The sequence below is a fragment of the Monodelphis domestica genome, chromosome 1 (genome assembly GCF_027887165.1).
Source record: "Monodelphis domestica isolate mMonDom1 chromosome 1, mMonDom1.pri, whole genome shotgun sequence".
NCBI classification, from domain to species: domain Eukaryota; kingdom Metazoa; phylum Chordata; class Mammalia; order Didelphimorphia; family Didelphidae; genus Monodelphis; species Monodelphis domestica.
Genome location: NC_077227.1, coordinates 225,497,742 through 225,522,982, shown reverse-complemented (window position 1 = coordinate 225,522,982; position 25,241 = coordinate 225,497,742). Strand labels below are relative to the sequence as shown.

The window sequence follows — 25,241 nt, the reverse complement described above, 5'->3', positions numbered from 1 at the left end:
AAATTCTCTCCTATTAAGTTGTTAGTGACTTCATGTATTACCTTTCTATGGAAAACGTTTCTTTTAAAACACCACAACAAGCTAGGTTTTGTTCAACTCAAAGAAGTGACTCCCTCGTGACAGAAATTTAGGCAGGTAGGGGAAATATTTTTGGAGAAAGGGGCCTTTCTGACACTACTAGTGTAGAAAAATGTCTTGTTCTTCAGTTATTTTAGTTGTGTCTCACTCTTTGTTACCCCATTTGGAGTTTTCTTGGTGAAGATACTGGAATGTTTGTCATTTCCTTCTCCTGTTTATTTTACAGATGAGGAAACTGAGGCAAACAGGGTTAAATGACTTGCCCAGAGTCACACAGTAAGTGTCTGAAGCTGGATTTGGACTCAATTCTTCCTAAGTCTAGGCCTGACTCAATCCACGGCACCACCCAGCTGTCTATATAGAAAAAGAATCATATGTGTCTTTATGAGCAATATGGAAATGTATATTTTATGAAAGCTCTGACATATCAGACTGTTTGCTGCCTAGGAGAGGAGGGGGAAAAGGGAGGGAGGGAGAAAATTTGAATCCTAAAATGACAGAAAACAATTGTCAAAAATTGTTTCTGCGTATAACCGAAACAATCAATGAAAACAACAACAAAAGAATCATAGAATTGCAAAGGTAGAAGGGACCTTGCAAGTCGTCATTCAGTCCAACCCATAACTGATCCTGAAATCCTACATCGCCCAACAAAATGTTTCTTTAGTTGTTATTTGAACACTTCCAAGGATGAAGAACTCATTCTTTCACCAAGGCATCCAATTTCATTTTCTGACTGTTTTAATCTTTAGACAGTTTTCTCTTATATTGAGTTGAAATCTGCCTCCCGGTAATTTCCACTCGTGCGCTCCTAGTTCAGTCCCAGGGGCACAAATAGAATATATCTGATTTCTCTTTCTGATTCTAAAAAATCAGGATACACATCAGTTGCCAAAGTTAGGGCAAGAGCATTAGATTCAGGGTGTTGACACCAAAAATGCCCTCCTCGTGCCTTATAGTTCTCTGCCAGCCCCTACCTTGGGTATGACACAGGTCTCTTAGCAAGCCCCAGACTGGAGGCATGTAGTACTAACCATTGGTCTAACCCCCTCGTGGTACATATACCAGACTTGTGGGAAGGGGACATGCCACTCCCTCTACTAGAACTACTACATCTGTGGATAACCTGTCACACTCCTCACAAACTATTTTTACCCCAAGTGGAAGATTTCCTAATGACAGCTCTGCCAGACATTCTCAGTTCCTTTAACCATCCTTTATATAGTATAGTTGATAGTTCCCTAACTATCCTGGTTGTGTGACCCAGAGCAAGCCATTCAACCCTGTTTACATTGGTTTCCTCTTCTATAAAATGGGCTGGAGAAGGAAATGGCAAACCACTCCAGGATTGTTGCCAAGGAAACTCCCAAATGGGGTCACGAAGAGTAAAAAACAACAAAACAAAGACTGAACAGTCGTCCTGGTCACCCATTTCTAGATCTGCACACCAAGTTTGTAAATGTCCTTCTTTTCTAAAATGTGGTACCCAGAACTAGATATACTCTGCTATTTGTAGTCTAAGCAAGAATGGTGAACACTTTTATTCTAGACATTATCCCTTTCTTGAGTTTCCAATTATAATAGTTTTGTTTTGTTCATCCTAACACACTGCTGCCTCATCTTCATAGGATCTTGGACCAAGATCAGGAAGGCATCTTAGAAGACATCTAGTCCGATCCCTTCATTTTACAGAGAAGAGAGGTTCAGTGACTTGTTCAGGGTCCCACAGCTAGTAACCGAGGCAGAATTTGAACCCAAATCAACACTCTATTCACTATACCAGAGACTACAAGTGGCTCCCAAAACACCTGAATGAGGCAAGAGATTGAAATGTAAATAGGAAATGTTTAATAAAAAAAAAAACATTACAACACATAGATGATGCCTATTTGCGGTTTTTTAAGTCAATAAACAGCCTCTGATTTTGACCCTACTACACTATATCACCTAGGTACATATTGAACAATAACAGCATGTCCCCAAAGATTTAATGTACTTTTAAACTATTAAAGCTAAAAACTGCATTATGGTTTTGTGATCCCCGGTAATGAAATTTTTATTTCATTTGTTTCTGATTCTTCATGACCCCATTTGGGGTTTTCTTGGCAAAATACCAAAGTATTTTGCCATTTCTTTTTCTCATTTTTTCACTTTACAATTGAGGAAACTGAAGTAAACAGGATTAAGTGATTTGCCTAAGGCCATATGGCTAGTTTCTGAGGTCAAATTTGAACTCAGATCTTCCTAATTCCACGCCTGGTGCTCTATCTACTGCAACACCCAAGCTGCCCAAGTATTGAGCTTTTAATCTACTAAAACTCCTCTTCTTCACAGGGCATTCTGTACCTGTACATCTGTTTACATTTATCCCTATGAATTGCATCTTGTTAGTTTCTCCCATTTTCCCTTTCAAAAAAATTTTCTTTTGGTGGTGGGGGAGTCATTATTCTGTCATTCTTTGTATTAGCTATGAATCAGTTTCAAGTTACCCACAAATCTTTATTGCCTAGTGACACTTAATGAAAGTTTAGGGATTGATTGGTCTATGCTGTTAGCCAAATCAAGTGTAAATATGCCAAATGGAACAAACAAGTGTAAATATGTCAAGTGGAACATACCAGGACTGCACTACTTTGTCTGGGTAAGTAGACCTCTAGAGAGCCAGATTCCTAATGGTGGAGAATAGGAACCAGAGGGGCTTCTCTGAAATTCAGGGCATCTTCTGGGACTCAAAGGCTTAAGAGCACTGTGGGTCTTCTCACAATGACTTCTCGATGAGGTTAAAGGGAACAGTAGCCCTCAAATCCTTCACTTGTAAAAAAGGTAATGCTATTTATGAAATGAATACTCATAATATTCTTTCAGCATGTCACCTCCATTTTTTATACTTTCTCCTAATTAAGGGACAGAAATGTTTTACTTTTGATGCTGATTTTTCGTGGAAGTTGTTTTCTGTTTCAGCTTTCTTAGAAGTAGATTGTCTAACAATTCCATTACTTCCTCTTTATTTCCCATCACTTTCTCTGCTTGGTTTTAACCCTGGGAAATCATGCTTCCCTCAGGAAGCTCATCACCAGAAATCTCATCATCATGGAGGTAGTTTCAGCTTTGAAACACAAAATCTCTTCATTAACCTCCCCTCAGCTGTCCCTCCCCTTGGATCTGAAGGGCAGAGTAAAACACTCCCAAAGTCCCCTTCTTTTATATCCTTCCTGCACGTATTTCTTTACTTAGCTTCAAAAAAGGAACCGTTTGTATGAAAGCAGTATGCTTTTGAGTTCAGAAGACAGTAGACTCTAAAAGGTGACTTTTTAAGCTAGGCATTGAACTGGAATTGATTTCTATTGCATCCCTGGAAAGGGACAAGTTATGTCCTTTCTTTGGAGTTTCCTTATGCTTTAGTTGTTTTCATGGCTGAACTTTTTGTTATTGAATTCCTTGACTTTTCTAGATGATATTTGGCACTATTTTATTTTTATTTATTATTATTATTTTAAATTTATTATTATTATATTATACTTACTTTATTTTTAAAACCCTTACCTATAATCTAAAACCAATACTATTTATTGATTCCAAGGCAGAAGAGTGGTAAGGGTTACACAATGGAGGTTAAATGACTTGCCCAGGGTCACACAGCTAGGAAGTGTCTGAGGTCTGATTTGAACCCAGGACCTCCCATCTCTAGGTCTGGTTCTCAATCCACTGATCTACCCAGCTGCCCCCTTGGTACTATTTTATTTTTTTATTTTTTTATTTTTATTTGGTCATTTCCAAACATTATTCATTGGAAACAAAGATCATTTTCTTTTCTTCCCTCCCCTCCCTCCCACTACCTCTCCCATAGCCCACGCGCAATTCCACTGGGTATCACATGTGTTCTTGATTCAAACCCATTTCCATGTTGTTGGTATTTGCATTAGAGTGTTCATTTAGAATCTCTAGTTGCTTTTCATCGATATTTTTACTCCCAGAGTTTATCTTCTGCTTGTGGATAGTGTTTTTTAGATCCCTGCAGATTGTTCAGGGACACTGCATTGACCCTAATGGAGAAGTCCATTACCTTCGATTGTACCACAATGTATCAGTTACTGTGTACAATGTTTTCCTGGTTCTGCTCCTTTCGCTCTGTATCACTTCCTGGAGGTTGTTCCAGTCTCCATGGAATTCCTCCACTTTATTATTCCTTTTAGCACAATAGTATTCCATCACCAACAGATACCGCAAATTGTTCAGCCATTCCCCAATTGAAGGGCATCCCCTCGTTTTCCAATTTTTGGCCACCACAAAGAGTGCAGCTATGAATATTCTTGTACAAGTCTTTTTCCTTATTATCTCTTTGGGGTACAAGCCCAGTAGTGCTATGGCTGGATCAAAGGGCAGACAGTCTTTTATCGCCCTTTGGGCATCGTTCCAAATTGCCCTCCTTGGTACTATTTTAAAAACAAGTTAAAAATGAAATTAACTTAGTACTCCTAATTCAGCTAAATTAAAGTGGCAGAGATTATTCAGGAAAAAAAAAAAAGATTCCCCACCCGCTGCCCTGCTTGGTTTCAGTGACAAGAAAACCATGTCTCTGCTTCCCATAATCCTCTAGTGTGTTGGTGATCTTCCCTCCATCTCTAGCTTATTACTTTCCTTTTGTCTTCCTTTATTAGCTTGTAAGCTTCTTAAAGGCAGGGACTGTCTTTTTTCTTATTTGTATCCCTAGGACTTAACACAGTGTCTGACCCATCACTGCTACCATCACCATCACCACCATGCCATCACTACCACCACCACCACCATCATCACTAACATTTATATAGAGTTTACTGTGTTCCAGGCACTACACTAGGCACTTTACAATTGTTAGTACTTAAAAAATGTTTAATTTCCCAAACCCCTTACTTCCAATGAATTTGAATAAATTGTATAAACACTGGTACCAATTTTAATCTAAGGGAACTATTGCCACCAGTTTTCCATATAGCTTTTATTTTTTTAAAAAGAAAAATCTCATTTCTTTGCCAGTAGAAAAAAATAGATCTCTAAAAGACTGTATTGTGCTTAGTTTTGGGTAGCACCTGGCAACAGAGCTGTGATAGGAAAAGGTCTTAGAAACCTAGAACAATGAATTAAGCAGAAGATGAAATTAAATAGGGATACGTGAAAGAGTATGCTGGTAAAATGTCTGGGACACCTTTTTATATTGAACCTGAATTATTAACATTTTCTTAATTACTTTCTTAATCATTTTCTTCATCACTAGACAATCAACCACACAATATAGCAAGCCCTAGTTTGTAAAACTAGGTATAATAAAAATCTTCATTGAAAAATTTTTTAAGCTCTTATCTTTTGTTTTAGAATCAATACTGTGTATTGGTTCCAAGGCAAATGAGTGGTAAAGGCTAGACAAATGGGGGATAAATGACTTGCCCACTTTTCTGAGTCTATATTTGAACCCAGGACCTCCTGTCTGTAGGTGTGGCTTTCAATCCACTAAGCCATCCCACTAAGATTTTAAAATGAGTTCTTAGAGGCCAGCATAACTGGCTTCAGCACATCCCTGGATCTGAATTTAAAAAAAAAATCAACTTTACAATAAGAGGATAAGGGGAAACAGCTTACTATATAAAAAGGAATTATACTGCAAATTCAATGAGTTAAACTTTTACAATAGCAGCCCCCAAAAGCCAATGCAAACTTCGGTACTGATGTTTAAAATGAAGGAGTCAACCATCCTATTGTCCTTTATTCTGGATACATTACACATGGATCATTGAGGCTACTTCTCAGTTCTATTTTGACAACTGGGGATACCTTTGGAGGAAGGTGACCATGATGTTGAGGGCTGATTGTTGAAACCACATTCTGGGATATTTAGTCTGGTGAAAAGGAGAAGGGAGGAGGGTACTATTGATACCTTCGAATAGCTGAGGGCTGTGAAGGACATTTCAATGACACTAGGGGAAAAAAAATCCTAATTTAATTGGGTAGGATCAATTGACCATGAGCTGAATGTATGACCTGAAAGAGATGAAAGTTTTAGTGATGTCTGGTACAAATCCACAGAGAAATGAGCTGAAAATATTTATTTTTAGAGATAGCCTGTTGTCATGTCCCACTCTTCCAACTCTTAATGGCCCCATCTAAGATTTTCTTGGCACAGATAATGGAGTAATTTGCCATTTCTTTCTCCAGCTCATTTAACAGATGAAGAAAATGAGGCAAACAAGGTTAAGTGTCTTGTTTGGGGTTATACAGCTTGAGGCACTCTAACCATTGTATAGCTAGGTTTGCCCAAATGTCTAATAAACTATACAAAACAGGGAACCATTGGAGATTTTTAAATAGAAGGGTGGCATGATCAAAGCAGTGTTTTGTTTTTTTCTTATTCCTGGGGCAGCAAATTGAAAAACTTTGTTTTGGAGAGATAAGAAAGAGAGGAAGGAAGAACAATCTAGAGGCTGACATCTGCCTTGATTTCATACAATGATTTTTTGATAGCGAGGCTTGCCCAAATATCTATTGAAAAATGTTGGAGAGTGAAGAGAGGGAGGAAGAACAATCAAGAGGCTGATGTATCTGCCTTTATTTTGTATAATGTACTAGATCTTTTGATAGCTAGGCATGCCCAAATGTCTATGGAAAAATGTATTGGAGAGATAAGAGAGAAGAAAGAAGTATAGTCAGGAGGCTGATATAGCTGCCTTTATTTTATAAAGTGTATTAGATCCTTTTGATAGCTAGGCTTGGCCAAATATCTAATATACTATAAAAAAAAATAAAGACAGATATCATCAGCCTTCTGATCGTTCCTTTGGTCTCTTTTATCTCTCAATACATTTTTCAATTTGCTCCCCAAGGAATCTCCCTAAGGCACTGCTTTTATTGTACCATCCTTCTATTTAAAATCTCTAGCAGCTCCCCATTGCCTAGGGAGTGGGGTGACCCACTGGATAAAGCACTGGTTTTAGCCTCAAGAAGATCTGAGTTCATATCTGGCCTCTTACTCTTAATTGGCTATGTAGTCCTGGGTAAGTCACTTAACCTCCATCTGCCTCAGTTTCCTCATCTGTAAAACAAGGATAATCACTGTACCTACCTCCTAGGGTTGTTGTGAGGATAAAGTAAGATATTTGTAGAGAACTAGATATATGCTACCTATTATTCTTACTTAAAATTATATAAACTTTTGATCCTGGCAATTAAAATCTTCTATAATTTGATTCTAATCTGCCTCTTATTCCATAGTACTCTCCTTGGCATATACTATTGCCTACCTCAATTTTTCTCATATCATCTCACATTTGCCTTTGGAATGGATCCTGCCTACCCCTTATTTCTGTCTTCTCATGTCCCCAATCAGTTGCCTCTTTCTCCAGGAAGTCTTCCTTGATCTGAAGGTGTTAGTTACTTCCTTCCTCAGATTTCTCAGAACTTTTTGCCTAACCTCCTTTGCATTCTAGTTATTTGCATTGTTTTTCCTCTCCATTAGTTTGTGGGCTGCTTCAGAGAAGGGTCTATAGCATCTATTTTTGAAATCTTCTGCCCCTGGAAAAAGCTCTTGTACATACTGGGTATTTATATTTGTGAAACGAACAGTTTTGTTTTTCAGTTATTCCAGTAAGCCACTTGGGTTTTGTTTGTTTCTTTTTTTGACAAAGATACTGGGGTGGTTTGCCATTTCCTTCTTCAGCTGATTTTAAAGATGAGGAAACTGAGGCAAACAGAGGTAAGTGACTTGCCCAGGATCACACAGCTACTAAGTGTCTGAGGTCAGATTTGAACTAAAGAAGAGTACCATTGCACCACCTAGCTGCCTCTAGCTATGTTGTCTTTGTGCGTTTTCATCTGTGATGTAGATGAGTGTGCACAAAGACACTTGTGCACGAAGGAGATTTAAGTGGAAGAGTCGATGCATAGAGACAGTCCCACTCTCTCGGCATTGGAAGCCTGGGTCCAGTGGCACGAAAAGTCTTTACACCTGGAGACTTCCTCAGCTGCATTGGATGGCCGTGTTGTCTTTTGTGCTCCAACACGCCCTGAGCACTCCACAGTGCTTTGCTGCGTCACCATCTCAGCCGTTGAACCTTCTTATTGGTTTCTTCCATCTGTTCCGCCGAAGCAAGTCTTCACATGCTGGGTGAGCAAAGCCCTGGTTCACCAGGGGTCTATGACCCGATGGCTACTCTCACAAGGTTTAAATGGCCTGTCAAAGCTGTTGCCCAGGGTGTGGCCACTGCTGCACTACTAAGCTAGCAGCTACTAAGAGCCACAAGTGAGAGCTGGGTGTCAGGTGGGGGTCAGAGGCTGGAGAGCTGCCCTAGAAGGGCACAACAAGCCCTCCATACCAGAGATACTACTCCTCCCTGAGCACCCCATACACCCTATGTATCAATAGGCAAACCATTTAACCTCTGTTTCCCTCAGTTTCCTCAATTGTAAAACATCAATAATGACTGCATCTGTCCCCTCGGGCTATTATGAGGATCAAATGAGACAGAATTTGTCTAGTGCTTTGCAAATCATAAAGCTCTCTATAAATGATAGCTATTGTTGTTACTGTCACCTGGGTTTTTGGAAACCCCAAGTTTGTCCGAATCCCTTGGGAACTTGCCTTTAAGGGAAGTCCCAAACTGACTTTGTCTTAGTCTGAACAAGGGATCTCTAAGTGTCTTTTAAGTATCCTGAATAGAAGTAATAGAAATGCTTAAGTCTTCAATCACCTGTTTTTGTCTAAATGTTTTTCCCATTGCATCAGAGATCCTTTCCCAAGAAGACCAACACTTGGCAAGAACCATCCTTTTTGTATTCATTGTAGTAGACCACTCCTGGATACCCCATCCTCCAGCTACAAGCTCTTTCCCAAGCCTGCTTGTAAACTGTAGGTGTAGGTTTCCTGTACTTAATTCCTCCAAAGGTATATAAGTCCCCAAGTCCTTCTGTTCTTTGGAGAATCATCTAGGGCAGTGATTCTCTCAGAGACACTGTCATTAGGGCCCCAGAGTTTTAACTGTGTGGCATTTAGTGCTGGGCTCTGTGTGGTAGCCAAATATCTGTCTCTTTCCTGATTAAAGATCTGGTTTTTATGACTACTTTAGTGGTTCTGTGTTTTTCCAAGTCAACATTAGTATTTGTGAGGACTTCCGGTCAAGATGGCGGCTTAGAGAAAGCTAAAGTTCAGATCTCCGGAAACCCTTCCCTACCGAACTCAAACTATATGCTCCTAGGGCACCGAAATTCAAAACGAACAACAGCATAGACCCCAGGAATCCTCCTCATGGACTTGGACCAAAAGGTACGGTCACCCAAAAGCCAGAACCCGAGATCACTCGGACCTAAGGGGTGGGCAGAAGGAAGGTCCCAGGACCCATCCCCCCCAACCCAGAGTGCCGAGTCCAAGGCAGCAGAGGGAACCTCAGAGCCTCAGGGCCGGCTATTCTGAAGACCACTTCCTGAAAACAACCTGACTCAGGGGGCACCCAACACAGACAGCAGGGAAACAGAGACGGGGGGAGCCTGTAACCCCCTGGCTGGATCCTTTCATCTGAGTCTCACGGAAGGTCCCTGCTTCAGGGCATACTCAGGTCAACCCAGGGAAAGCTAATCCTATCAGGAACCCTCGGAGCTCCTGGAAGCTACGGCCCCTTCCCCCTCAGAGTGCTGGCTCTTCTGGCCGGCCAAGGCACAGAAACAAACACCCCGCGGAAAGGGACAAGCCAGGCTCAGAGCATGGAAGTAAGGCAACAGAGAAACATCGGGAGGGAACTGAGGAGGGCAGTAACACGGAAACACCAGCAATTCCTGGCTTCCCCATGAAGACAAAACAACAACTACATAGAACAGACAATCTGCCTGGGGCTAAAACCTCTGAACACCAGACAGAGATAAGAAAAGCTAGTCCTCCCCACTCAGATAGAGATGGCAAACTCCACAGAAGCACAAAAGCCCCAAAATTCCAAGAAAAATAAGAAGAAGGGGGTGACTTTGGACACATTTTATGGAGCAAAAATAAAAAATACAGAGGAGATAGAAGAGAAAACACAAGCAAATGCTCCGAAACCTTCCAAAGGAATTGGAAACTCTCCACAAACCCATGAAGAATTTGATTCGGAAAGGATCAAAAAGATGGAAGCCTTCTGGGAGGAAAAGTGGGAAATAATGCAAAAGAAATTCACGCATCTACAAAACCAGTTTGACCAAAGTGAAAAGGAAAACCAGGCTTTAAAAGTTAGAATCAGGCAACTCGAAGACAACGAGCAAGAACTAATAAAGCAAAGCCAAAAGACCAAGAAATTAGAAGAGAACATAAAATGTCTCACTGACAAGGTGACAGACTTGGAAAATAGAGGGAGAAGAGACAATTTAAGAATAATTGGACTACCAGAAAAGCCAGAAATAAACAGCAAACTCGACATCATAATACAAGATATAATCAAAGAAAATTGCCCAGAGATCCTAGAACAAGAGGGCAATACAGCCACTGACAGAGCTCACAGAACACCCTCTACACTAAATCCCCAAAAGACAACTCCCAGGAATGTAATTGCCAAATTCCAAAGCTTTCAAGCAAAAGAAAAAATCTTATAAGAAGCCAGAAAAAGACAATTTAGATATAAAGGAATGCCAATCAGGGTCACACAAGACCTTGCAAGTTCCACTCTGAATGACCATAAGGCATGGAACATGATTTTCAGAAAGGCAAGAGAGCTGGGCCTTCAACCAAGAATCAGCTATCCGTCAAAACTGACTATATACTTCCAAGGGAAAGTATGGGCATTCAACAAAATAGAAGATTTCCAAGATTTTGCAAAGAAAAGACCAGAGCTCTGTGGAAAGTTCGATATTGAAAAACAAAGAGCATGGAATACCTGAAAAGGTAAATATGAAGGAAAGGGAAAAGGAAAAAAAATGTTATCTTTTACTCAAACTCTCTTCTATAAGGACCACATTTATATCAATCTATGTATACTAACATGTGGGGGAAATGTAATGTGTAAATAGGGGGAAAAGAAAGACCAAATAGAATAATCTTTCTCACACAAAGATTCACACAGGAAGGGGAGGGGAAGAAAACTCCTATAAGAAGGAGAGGAAGAGAGTTTTTACTTCAACCTTATTCTCAGGGAAATCAACTCTGAGAGGGAAGAACATCCAGATCCATTGGGATCTTGAATTCTATCTTACCCAAGATGGGAAGGGAGAAGGGAAAACCAAGGGGGATAGGGGGGAGGGAACACAAAAAAGGGAGGAAAGAAGAGGGGGGAGGGGGAGGGAACAAAAAGGGAGGGACTAGAAAGGGAAACATATCAAGGGAGGGGACAAGGGGGACTGATTTAAAGTAAATCACTGGACTAAAAGGTAGAGCTGAAGAAGAAAGGTTAGAATTAGGGAAGGATGTCAAAATGCCAGGGAGTCCACAAGTGACAGTCATAACTTTGAACGTGAATGGGATGAACTCACCCATAAAACATAGACGAATAGAAGAATGGATTAGAATCCAAAACCCTACCATATTTGTCTTCAAGAAACACACATGAGGAGGGTAGACACCCACAAGGTCAGAATTAAAGGATGGAGTAAGACCTTCTGGGCCTCAACTGACAGAAAGAAGGCAGGAGTGGCAATCATGATATCTGATAAAGCCAAAGCAAAAATAGACCTGATCAAAAGGGATAGGGAAGGTAATTACATTCTGTTAAAAGGGACTTTAGATAATGAGGAACTATCACTAATCAACATGTATGCACCAAATAATATAGCACCCAAATTTCTAATGGAGAAACTAGGAGAACTAAAGGAAGAAATAGACAGTAAAACCATATTAGTGGGAGACTTAAACCAACCATTATCAAATAAAAAAAATAAGAAAGAGGTAAAAGAAGTGAATGAAATCTTAGAAAAATTAGAATTAATAGACATATGGAAAAAAATAAATAGGGATAAAAAGGAATACACCTTCTTCTCAACACCACATGGCACATTCACAAAGATTGACCATACATTAGGTCACAGAAACATGGCACACAAATGCAGAAAAGCAGAAATAATAAATGCAGCCTTTTCAGATCACAAGGCAATAAAAATAATGATCAGTAATGGTACATGGAAAACCAAATCAAAAACTAATTGGAAATTAAACAATATGATACTCCAAAATTGTTTAGTTAGAGAAGTAATCATAGAAACAATAAATAATTTCATCGAGGAAAATGACAATGGCGAGACATCCTTTCAAACCTTTTGGGATGCAGCCAAAGTAGTAATTAGAGGTAAATTCATATCCCTGAGTGCATATATTAACAAACTAGGGAGAGCAGAGATCAATCAATTGGAAATGCAAATAAAAAAACTCAAAAGCGATCAAATTAAAACCCCCCAGCAGAAAACCAAACTAGAAATTCTAAAAATTAAGGGAGAAATTAATAAATTCGGAAGTGATAGAACTATTGATTTAATAAATAAGACAAGAAGCTGGTACTTTGAAAGAACAAACAAAATAGACAAAGTACCGGTCAATCTAATTCAAAAAAGGAAGGAAGAAAAGCAAATTAAGAGCATCAAAGATGAAAAGGGGGACATCACCTCCGATGAAGAGGAAATTAAGGCAATCATTAAAAATTCCTTTGCCCAATTATATGGCAATAAATACACCAATTTAGGTGATATGGATGAATATATACAAAAATACAAACTGCCTAGACTAAGAGAAGAAGAAATAGAATTCTTAAATAATCCCATATCAGAAAATGAAATCCAACAAGCCATCAAAGAACTTCCTAAGAAAAAATCCCCAGGGCCTGATGGATTCACCAGTGAATTCTATCAAACATTCAGAGAACAGTTAATCCCAATACTATAGAAACTATTTGACATAATAAGAAAGAGGGAATTCTACCAAACTCCTTTTATGACACAAATATGGTACTGATTCCATAACCAGGCAGGTCAAAAACAGAGAAAGAAAACTATAGACCAATCTCCCTAATGAATATAGATGCAAAAATCTTAAATAGGATACTAGCAAAAAGACTCCAGCAAGTGATCAGAAGGGTCATCCACCATGATCAAGTAGGATTTATACCAGGGATGCAGGGCTAGTTCAATATTAGGAAAACCATCCACATAATTGACCACATCAACAAGCAAACCAACAAGAACCACATGATTATCTCAATAGATGCAGAAAAAGCCTTTGATAAAATACAACACCCATTCCTATTAAAAACACTAGAAAGCATAGGAATAGAAGGGTCATTCCTAAAAATAATAAATAGTATATATCTAAAACCATCAGCTAATATCATCTGCAATGGGGATAAACTAGATGCATTCACAATAAGATTAGGAGTGAAACAAGGATGCCCATTATCACCTCTATTATTTGACATTGTACTAGAAACACTAGCAGTAGCAATTAGAGAAGATAAAGGAATTGAAGGCATCAAAATAGGCAAGGAGGAGACCAAGCTATCACTCTTTGCAGATGACATGATGGTCCACTTAAAGAATCCTAGAGATTCAACCAAAAAGCTAATTGAAATAATCAACAACCTTAGCAAAGTTGTAGGATACAAAATAAACCCACATAAGTCATCAGCTTTTCTATATATCTCCAACACAGCTCAGCAGCAAAAACTAGAAAGAGAAATCCCATTCAAAATCACGTTAGACAAAATAAAATACCTAGGAATCTATCTCCCGAAACAAACACAGGAACTATATGAACACAACTACAAAACACTCTCCACACAACTAAAACTAGACTTGAGCAATTGGAAAAACATTAACTGCTAGGATGAGCCAATATAATAAAAATGACCATCCTACCCAAACTTATTTATCTATTTAGTGCCATACCCATTGAATTCCCCAAAAATTTCTTTACTGATTTAGAAAAAACCATAACAAAGTTCATTTGGAATAACAAAAGATCAAGGATATCCAGGGAAATAATGGAAAAAAAAAACACAAATGATGGGGGCCTTGCAGTCCCAGACCTTAAACTATATTACAAAGCAGCAGTCATCAAAATAATTTGGTACTGGCTAAGAGACAGAAAGGAGGATCAATGGAATAGACTGGGGGCAAGCGACCTCAGCAAGACAGTATACGATAAACCCAAAGATCCCAGCTTTTGGGACAAAAATCCACTATTCGATAAAAACTGCTGGGAAAATTGGAAGACAGTGTGGGAGAGATTAGGAATTGATCAACACCTCACACCCTACACCAAGATAAATTCAAAATGGGTGAATGACTTAAACATAAAGAAGGAAACCAAAAGTAAATTGGGTAAACACAGAATAGTATACATGTCAGACCTTTGGGAGGGGAAAGACTTTAAAACCAAGCAAGACTTAGAAAGAATCACAAAACGTAAAATAAATAATTTTGACTACATCAAATTACCCAGTGGAATCACGCATCGGCTACGGGGGGGGGGTGGGGGTGGGGGGGAGGAAAAGAAAATGATCTTTGTCTTTAATGAATAATGCTTGGAAATGATGAAATAAAATATTATAAAATTAAAAAAAATTAGTATTTGTGAATTTTAGATTTTCTCCATTTTGCTTAGTCTTAGAATTCTAGCAACCAGGAATGTATACACCCCTACTTAAGGATTAAGTGTTGGGGAGGATGGCCTATGACTGACATGTGCTAGCAAGTGACAAATCAAAAACAACTGACAGACCCCCTGGGCTGTCCTAAATCAAGCGTAAGCGTAAGCTATCATTGGTACATGTGAGACGCAGGAAGTGATGTAAAGAATGTTCTATATATTTTGCGTCATTTCTCTCTCTCTCTCTCTCTCTCTCTCTCTCTCTCTCTCTCTCTCTCTCTCTCTCTCTCTCTCTCTCTCTCTCAGAGATATTGGTTTTTTTTCAGCGTTGGGAGCTCGTGGTGGTGTTCTTAGTGTGCCTGGTGAGCGGTTTAGGCTGATTCCTCTTTTCCTTTACCCCCTAAAGTGCTCTCCTCCTAGGAGGTCCCTCATCTCAGAGGAGGCCTCGTGGCTGGAAGCCAAGCTAGATTGAGAAGGTCCCTTAGCCTAGGCCTCTGAACTCCTATCTGGCTCTCCAGAGTAGTTCAATTCCTTTCTCTCTCTCTCTCTTCTTAATTTCTTCCTACTATTGTAATTAAACCACCATAAAAATCCCAAACTGACTTGAGTATTTTATTAGGATTGAATTTTAATCTCTGGTAACCACTAGTATAAAATATTCAGTCAACAACCCTAATTTGTACCCTTAACATATCAAAGCTAGGGTTTGAGTTCAGTGTGGCCACAGAAAACAATTTCTTGACACTTTGAGAAAGTGGGGATGTTGCTTATGCTTTGGGTAAACTAGATGGCTTCTGAGGGACTCTTAACCTCCAAATGCTATGAAAACTTAAATTTGCATATGAAGAACACAGAAAAGCATGAAGGCCTGTAGGTTTCAGTAAAATGAAAATGATTCAGGAGAAAAATATTTTAAAAAATAAATAAAGCAAAAAGAAAAAAAGAAAAAAAATATAAAAAATATTTCTATATAACAAGTTTATTTCCTAGGGTGTAGAGAACTACTAAAGAGGAAATAATTTATTTTTTTTTTCTTTAAACCCTTATCTTTTCTCTCAGTATTAGTTCTAAGACAGACAAACAGCAAGAACTTGTCCAGGGTCACATAACTAGGAATGTCTGAATCCAGATTTGAACCCACATCCTCCCAACTCCAGACCAAGTGCTCTGTCCATGTGCTACTTACCTATCCTTGAAATATTTTCTTACTATATTTATATATAAATGATTATATATGTGTATCCTGTACATAAATATTATATAAACTTCTTGCTGTAACTTCTAATGTTCAAAATTAATAAAGTTTCTAGTTAATGTTACATCAGTGTCTATTTGTCCAAATGAAATCATCTAGTTTATTTTATGGTGTGGGACTTCATCGCCTCATCTGTAAAATGACATGGTTGGACTAAATAATCAACAATCCCTTCAAATCTGAGATTTGATGTTTTATGATCCTCAGGTTCCTTCCAGGTTTAACATCCTGTTAATGGGGCACTGGACACAGGGCTGGCATTACTCTTGGATAAAATAGATACTTGACTACAGATTGAAGGGCTCTGTAAAGGTATCCTTGGCCAAAAAATTATCTCCCTAGCTCTTAAACAACTTTCCTTCAAATTTCCACAAAGTTAATTTATCTTTTTAAATGATAAAAAATTAAACTAAAAGACAATCAACTTCTGTGAGATTCTTAGACACTAAATCTAAACTTGGAAAATAGTTTATCATCTTAGCTCCAGCTTTAAGCAGGGCATTGAGAGACTGAGGCATAGGTAGGAAGGGTTTGATGAGAAAGACAAGAGTCCTGGCTAGCAATGGGAAAGCAGGAAGGGAATTTCACTGCTCAGTTTCCTCATTTTGTAAAATCATGACAGTTAATGCTTGATTTTTATGAAATGATGATGATAATACATGCTAGAAGGGGGAAAAAAACACACTAGAAAATTTTAGCCAATATGGTGATATGTAGGAAAAGTACCACTAGCCTTGAAGAAACCCGAGTTCAAATCCTAACCTTACCATTTACCAGGTCTGGGATTCATGACAAGAAACTTAAGTTATTTTGGCCTCTCAGTTCCCTTATTTGTAAAGTAAGGATAATGATGATTGTATTATCTATCTCACATGGCTGTTGTGGGGATAATGTGCTTTGTAAACATTAAAGTGCCATTAGATTATGGAGTTTTTCTTGTGTCTATACTTAGAAATTTTTCTTGTGTCTAACTTAGAAATATATAATTTTTTAAGAGAGCAAATTTTCCATGGTAGTTCAGAAAGTTCGGTGCAAAGAAGCATTTGGAAGGAGGAAGAAAGAATGGTGGAAAGAAGGATTAGAGTTTGTGTGTCTGAGGACAATAACTGGGATGTTGGGGAGCTCTGGTCTTCAGGGCCAGTTCCTGATCGACGCTGGCTGAATGCTCCCGAAGAGATCCCTGATTGACCATCCATTAGTTGGATCGTTTCTTATGGCAGCTGAACACTTAGTAGTATGCAAAGAATATGCCAGTGAACCGCAGAGGCAGTTTGGGTGTGTGACATTTCAGAAAAAAGGAGAAGTTAGTGGTTTTCCTTAGTGACTTGCTTGGTGGCATGTGGGCAGAGGAGAAGAAAAACATTTCATGTTCTACTTTGCATTGGCAAATCCTTGGACATGGGTGCTGAGAGCCCCTCCCTCCCCCCCAATCTTAGCCCTGAGCATGCCTCTCTCTCTTAGAGCTCCCCTTTTGATCACCTTCGCTTATCTCTCCTTCCAGGCATGGAAGTGGTTCTTTTAGAGGTTCTGCTTTGCCATCAGGGCTCACCCCTTTGTGGAGATCTGAAGGCAGCCCTATGGATTTAGGACCTGGGATTTTATGGCCAGTTTCAGCTTCTTAATGGGCCCAAAGGCAAAAAAGAAGCATACTTTCAAGGGGCACTTGATCATCTCCCCTTAGAATGTTAAAAAACCATAACAAATGGATCAATTGGAAGATAAATACAACTGATATGTCATTATCTGTTGTAGGGATTAGAGAAGCAATTTTGTGAAGAAATGAAAAAACTTTCCCAAACTAAATTAAAATATCCTGTGATAAAATAGTGACTTCTCTGTAAAGGTGGACAAAGTAGTAAGATAGCAAAAATAATGTTGGTAAATATGGTTCATAGTTAAGAAATGAAAGGCATCAAAGGCATGAAAATTACCCTAAATCCTTATGCCTATATATCATGAATCTTTTCTTCAGGAAGATTATCAGGGGCAGCTAGGTAGCTCAATGGATAGAGATCCAGACCAGACCAGATCCAAACCTGGGTTTAAATCTGGCCTCAGACACTTCCCAGCTGTGTGACCCTGGGCAAGTCACTTAACTCCCATTGCCTAAGCTCTTACCACTCATCTGCCTTGGAACCAATACACTGTATTGATTCTAAGACTTAAGGCAAAGGTTTAAAAAAATGTCATGGATTAATATTTTTTTCTTTAAAAGGTAAAAAAAAGATATCAACAACTAAAGAATCAAATGCCTCATTTCTCCTATCTACAAAATCATAATAATAATGTTTTATCCATACATTGAGAATATTCTTGAGTGAGATATTAAAGGGGTTCAGATCAATTTTTAAAGTTGTTTCTCTATTCAGCTTCATAGTTATTCAATAGCCTGAGAGGTAAAAGAATACAAGTTAATGACAAAAATAGATCCAGTATGATAAAATGGAGTGTCATTCACATAAATATTAAGGTCATTATTAGATATATCATGTAGCAACTGACCAGTAAATGGTTAAAACAACTGCTTTTCCAGTGAGGGGAAAATATATGCAAGATCTACTTTTTAAAAAAAATCTTACCTTTTGTCTTCAAATCAATACTAAGGCTGAAGAGCAGTAAGAGCTAGGCAACTGCGCTTAAGTGATTTGACACATATCTAGGAATTATCTGAGGCTAATTTTGAACCCAGGACCTCCCATCTCTAGGTCTGCCTTTCTATTGAGCCATCTAACTCCAGCCCCATCCTTACCCTGCAGTGTATTCTTGTAAGAAGGGAGTTAACTGGTTCACTGGACTAGAGGCAGGAGTAACACTCACTTATAACTTAAAATTGTGGATAGCTATTTCAGCAAAGTATTCTTGACAGATTTGTGCTCTCTTTGTGAACAAGATAGATATGGGCTATAATACATGGAGGTGGATTTGGAACTCCTTGAATAACCAGATCAAAAGAATAGCCATCGATCGGGTGATGTTAACTTAGAGGGACTTCCTTGTGGAATGCCCCATCACTGGCCTGGTGCCATTTTAATCAGTGACTTAGAGAAAGGCAGAAATGCCACTAGGTTTGTTGCATTCAAAAGAGACATGATGGAATACTATTGTGCTCAAAGGAATAATAAAGTGGAGAAGTTCCATGGAGACTGGAACAACCTCCAGGAAGTGATGCAGAGTGAGAGGAGAAGAACCAGGAAAACATTGTACACAGAGACTGATACACTGTGGTATAATTGAACGTAATGGACTTCTCCATTAGTGGCAATGCAGTGATCCTGAACAACCTGGAGGGATCTATGAGAAAGAACACTATTCACATTCAGAGGAAAAACTGAGGGAGTAGAAACACAGAAGAAAAACAACTGCTTGATGACATGGGTCGACAGGGATGTGATTGGGGAAGTAGACTCTAAATGATCACTCTAGTACAAATATTAATAATATGAAAATAGGTCTTGATCAATGACATGTGAAACCCAGTGGAATTGCTCACTGTCTATGGGGGTGGGGGTGGTGGGGAAAGAACATGAATCATGTAACCATGGAAAATTTTTCTTGGGGGCAGCTGGGTAGCTCAATGGATTGAGAGCCAGGCCTAGAGACGGGAGGTCCTGGGTTCAAATCTGGCCTCAGACACTTCCCAGCTGTGTGACCCTGGGCAAGTCACTTGACCCCCATTGCCTAGCCCTTACCACTCTTCTGCCTTGGAGCCAATACACAGTATTGACTCCAAGATGGAAGGTAAGGGTTTACAAAATTTTTTCCTTAATTAATCAATTAAATAAAATTAAAAAAAAAAGAGACATAAAGCTTAGAGTAATAGATAACATATTTCATCATAAGAGAGATTGTAGTCTAAAAGAGCTCTATAGGATGGAACAATGGCTAATATGAAGAAGATGATTTCAATAGGGACAAATGTAAGGTTCTTTACTTGTGTTGAAAAAATCTGCCTCGAAAGTAAAAGATAAGGAGGTATGGCTAGATCTAGATGGCACATCTTATAAAGTATCCCCTAAAATGAATACTATCCTGGGCAACTTTAAGAAAGATGTAGTAGGGGCAGCTAGGTGATAAGAGCCAGGCCCGGAGATAGGAAGTTTTGGATTCAAATCTGGTCTCAGACCCTTCTTCCTAGCTATGTGACCCTGGGCAAGTCACTTAACCTCAATTTATTAGTCCTTACTGCTCTTCTGCTTTGGAATCAACATTTAGTCCTGATTCCAAGACAGAAGGAAAGGGTTAAAAAAAAAAGGGGGAAGATTATAGTGTGTATTACAGACAACACTGGTGTATGTGTCATAGATCAGGAAAGAAGGAAAGGAGAAAAGGGAGAGAGAGAATTTGGATTGCAAAATGTCAGAAAACATGTTAAGAATTGTTGCTATAAGTAATTGAAAAAAAATTTTTTTCATCAGCAATAAAAGGGAAAAATAGTATCTAGAACAAATGTTCTATTATTCTCTACCCTAGTTGAGCCAGAACTGAGTTCGTTTGCGGGTACTCTATTTCAGGAAGACACATGTTGAAGAGGACAGTGAAAGATCCAGAAAATATATTAATGAGAATTAGTTGAAGGAATAAGGAATGTTTGACTAACAGAGGAGAGAATGCAAAAATCATCTCTAAATACTGAAAGGGTTCTCGCGAAGAAGAGCATTTAGATTTGTGAGTCTTAGCCCCCAAAGAAAGAGCTAGCTGTAACATGTAGAAGTTGTACAGAGGCAGATTTAGGATGAATGTAAGGAAAGACTTCCTGACAATTATAACTGTCCCAGTCTGTCCGTAAGTTTATGGGCTGCCTTGGGAAGCAGTGGGCTTCCCCTCATTGGAGGTCTTCAAGAAGAGGCTGGACAACCACTTTGGAGTGGGGTGGGGGGCACTGTTAAGAATCCTAGGGAGGCATGGGATCACCTCTGAGGTCCCTTCCAATATTTAGATTCTGTTCACCTCTCCTCACAGTTCTCATATATTATGCATGCATGGGAAAATCCAGGCTTTCCAAACTGTGGGCTGTGAGGGTGGGGGAAGAACCATGAACCAGAAAAGAAAGGAATTGCCCCAAATGTATCCCATCCTCTACATCATGGTTATTTGTTTTCATCAAGATAATTTATTTGCATTGTTTTTTCCATCACCCTGGACCTGCGTGTCTTCTGATGAAAAAGGACTGAGTATGTATGAACTATCAGGTTGAAGGCGCTTCCTTATTTTGTTATTTTTAAGAGTATGAAAAAATTCTTAGTTTATTCATGGCAGAATGTTTTCATTGGTAAGGAAATATAGTTGGAAATAGTAGCATGAATATCTACTGCTTCCTTAATAATTCATATGAATTTTCATTCTGAACTTGCTCTTTCCCTTCTTCTCCTTTAAAATGCAGCTTCAGGGGAAAGCTAGGTGGCTCAGTGACAGAGAGTCAGGTCTAGAGACAGGAGGTCCTGGGTTCAAATATGGCGCCAGATACTTTCGAGGTACCCTTACTGCTCTTCTGCCTTGGAAGCAATACTTCAATTGATTCTAAGAAGGAAGCTAGTGATTTTAAAAGAAAATAAAATACAGCTTCAAGTTATGATGTATCCCAATTCTAGCTCTTTCCTGGCTTGGAATCATCAGAGTTGGGCTTCTCTGAATTGACAAAATATATGAATGATAGAATATATTTAAAGAAGGTCATTACTCCTTATCTCAAGTACATGAATTAATGTGATATGTTTCCATAAGGTGCACATATGTAAGTGCTTAATCTACAGTTAATGATCAATTTTTTTTTAAACCCTCACCTTCCATCTTGGAGTCAATACTGTGTATTGGCTCCAAGGCAGAAGAGCGGTGAGGGCTAGGCAATGGGGGTCAAGTGACTTGCTCAGGGTCACACAGCTGGGAAGTGTCTGAGGTCATATTTGAACCCAGGACCTCCCATCTCTAGGCCTGGCTCTCAATCCACTGAGCAACCCAGCTGCCCCCAATGATCAATTTTTACTGAAAATCATTATGGCCTAGGATAGGGTTCTTGAAATTATATGAATCTTTCTGTAAGCACTGAAGAACTCAGGGAAGAGGAAGGAAGAGTTGGGAGAGGAAAGGGAGCTAACTAAGTTCATAGGAAGTTAAAAGCTGGAATGGGGCTAAGGCAGGTGACCAAGTATAACCATATTTCTTAGTCTGGAACGAGGAAGCCAAAGACTCCCTAATACAATATCCAAGACATATTACCTACTCCAGTTCTGATACAATCTCTAGTCAGCTGCCATCTCTTATTCTGTAGTACAAAGTGCTTTATCAATCCAATTTAAAACATTTAATAAGTTTCTGCCAGGCTGTCCTGGGGAATGGGAGAGAAATCTAAGAAACACTCAGTTCTCAAGGAGTTTACAATCGGATCCTGTTGGTAGGGGTCCAAATGAACAAATAGCTATGATAAAAGGCTATGAGACATTTCAGATGGGAATCATCGCTTCTAGCTGAGGGGAGGGGAGGTAGGTCAAGGAAAGCTTCAGAGAGGAGATAGCAGCCGAGTTGACTCTTCCATGAAGGAAGACCTTTACAGAGACGAGGAGACACAGGAAAATATATTTGAGGGGCACGACCACGATGAAAAAACAATCTAGGCAAAGCTTTTTCTCAGAGTTGTGATCTTAGGAAACCACACATTCCCACATAGGACACTTGGCAGTTCTGGATCGAAGCAGGACAATCCAGTTTCCCAAGAGACACGAGGATTGGGTTTCATGTGGATGGAGATGTTAAGGAAGTGAGTGTTGACACGGCAGAATTTTAAGTGCTGTCAACTTTCTTGATACCAACCCCGGAGAAGACATCCATGTCATGGGTGACAGCTAAGCGCTCACCATCCCAGGATAAAAGAGGTGTCTGCTTCCAAAATGGAATGTGGTTTTCTCAGGGTAATCAGCATTTTTCAAATTCAAGTACAGGAGTGACACTTTTTTTTAATTCCCTGAGGCTTGTAACTTCTCTTTTGGCTCCAGAGGAGGTAAACATCCCTGAAGCTAACAGTTGCACAGGCTTCAGTAAGATGCCTCAATCTAAGTTCAGTAGGGGTTCTTTATTTAAAAAAAAAGAAGAAATATTAACAATTTACAGAACTTCAAGGTTTACAAAGCGTTCTCTTCCTATTAGGATTGTTGTTCTCATTTTGTAAACGAGACCTTAAGTGATAGGCCCAAATGTGATTAGCCTGAGCTAAAACTTGAACCCAGAACTCCTAGACCTAGCACCATGATAGCACCCTGCCTTGGGAGGAGGTGAGAGGTAACATAGTAGAGGGGATTTGGAGTTTGAAAAGAAGAATTGGTTCAAATCCTACCTTAGATACAATATTAGCTGGGGCAGCTAGGTAGTATGGTAGTCCAATTTGTAGGGACCTGGGTTCAAATATGACCCTTCCTAGCTGTGTGACTCTGGGCAAGTCACTTAACCCCAATTGCCTAGGCCTGACCATGCTTCTGTCTTAGAACTGATAATAAGAGAGAAGATAAGAGTTGAAAAAAATATAGATTAGCTGTGTGATCCTGAGAAAGAGACCTGGGGTTCCTCATCTATAAACTAAGGAACTTGGATTCAATCACCCTAAAGACCTCTTTTAGCTCTAAAGCTATGATTCTTATAGTGGATAACCCAGATCAAATTGCCTGCCAGCACCAGGAGAAGGAAAGGAAGATAGGGAGGGAAATAAGTCTTAACATGTAACTTTGGAAATGTTATTGCATGTAATTGCCAAAATAAATAAAGAAAGAAAACTATGATTCTATAATTTAAGACCCAAATTCAAGTCCCTCCTCTGACATAGATAGGCTGTGCTCCTGGGCACGTCACTTAATCTCTGTGGGGATCAGTTTCTCCCTCTGCAAAATGACAGCCTTGGATTGGATGACCTCTAAGATTCTTGGCCGCTCTATAGCTGTGATTCTGAGATTGCTAAAACTCTCCCAAATATTCGAAGGGGAAAGGGAGGAGAGGTAGGATTTCTTTACACCATGTACCCTCTTTTAAGGTCTAGTCAGTCTTCCAGAGAATATGCCTTCTTGACACCATAGTTCTGGTTCAGAATGATGCACCCCTCTTTGGAACAGGGGGCATCTGAACCGGCTTCACAGGATAAGAGAATGAAACAAATGAAGATGGTTGGGGTAGGGCTGGGGTAGGGAGTACATTAGGGACATTCTAGCATAAGGTACAGCTTGAGTAAAGAAAGGGAAGTGGTATGTTTGAGTAGGTGTGTTGTTATTTGGTGATCACTTGTGTAGAACCCTACATTTTCTTGGCAAAGATGGTGGAATGGTTTTCCATTTCCTTCTCCAGTGAAGTGACTTTCCCAGGGTCACCCAACTGGTAAATGTTTGAGGCCACATTTGAACTCAGATTTTCCTGATTCCAGGCCCTGAGTTCTATTCATTGAGTAGATTGGCTTGGCACTATGGTGTGTGTGTGTGTGTGTGTGTGTGTGTGTGTGTGTGTGTGTGTGTGTGTGTGTGTGTGTGTGACCAGTGTAACTAGGACAGTTAGAAAACCTTACTAGATTATAAGTTCCTTGAAAATAAGAACTGTGTTTTATTTCTCTTTGTATCACTCCCCTCATTCTCCACTTTCTTCCGGTCACCAGGATGCCGTTTAATATTCTTAAAACCAAAACAGAGTCTCTTTCACCTGGGATGGTCTTAGCTACTGGTCTGTGCTGAAAGGAAGAAGTGGGGGAGAGGTAAAGAAGGCGCTAGATTTAAGCCAATTTAGCCACACAGATAAACTGTGTGCTTTGTCTCCAACTCAAGACTATCACCAAATCCTAGAGATGTTGATTACCCATTTGGAGATGTAATGTCCTACCTCTCTCAGACTCCAGCTGGGCAGACATTTTTGTTAAAATCTTGAAATTCTTCCCACTAAGGCTGCAGGAGTAGACACGAGAAATCCAGCTTACTCTGTGGGTTGCCCCTTCCCTTGGAGAGAATAGAGGACTTACCTAGTCCCAGGTTAGAGATGGTTTCCAGTTCTTTAAAGCTGTTGGCTTCCAAAATCGCCTGAGGCAGTCTTAAGGTGAAAGGCAGCAAATCTCTGTCCAGGCACACACATGGGATGATGGTGTTGGCGGCAGTCATGGTGGTGGCGGTGGGTATTGGGGAGAGAGAGAAGGAAAGAAAAAAATACACGGGAAGAGATGAGGAACTCATAAATGGCAGATGGTCGCTAGGCTCCCCTTTGCTCTAATAGTCCATCTCCTAACAGCCTTTCCAGTTCTAATATCCTAGTGACTTTTCCAGCCTTAGCATTTTAGCTTTGACACTCTACCATGTTATGTTAAGTACATTTCATGACAAATGAAGCATGAATCCATCAGTGCCT

The 25,241-nt window shown here is 39.5% G+C and overlaps 1 protein-coding gene across 1 annotated transcript in view; it reads right to left on the bottom strand.

Annotated features, from left to right (window-relative positions):
• RIN3 (Ras and Rab interactor 3) overlaps window positions 1–25,241 on the bottom strand; it is a 169,938-nt gene that overhangs the window by 38,694 nt on the left and 106,003 nt on the right. The window contains exon 5 of the mRNA XM_056810458.1: window positions 24,862–24,953. Within this exon, the coding sequence (XP_056666436.1) occupies window positions 24,862–24,953 (92 nt within the window). The remainder of the gene's footprint in view (window positions 1–24,861; window positions 24,954–25,241) is intronic.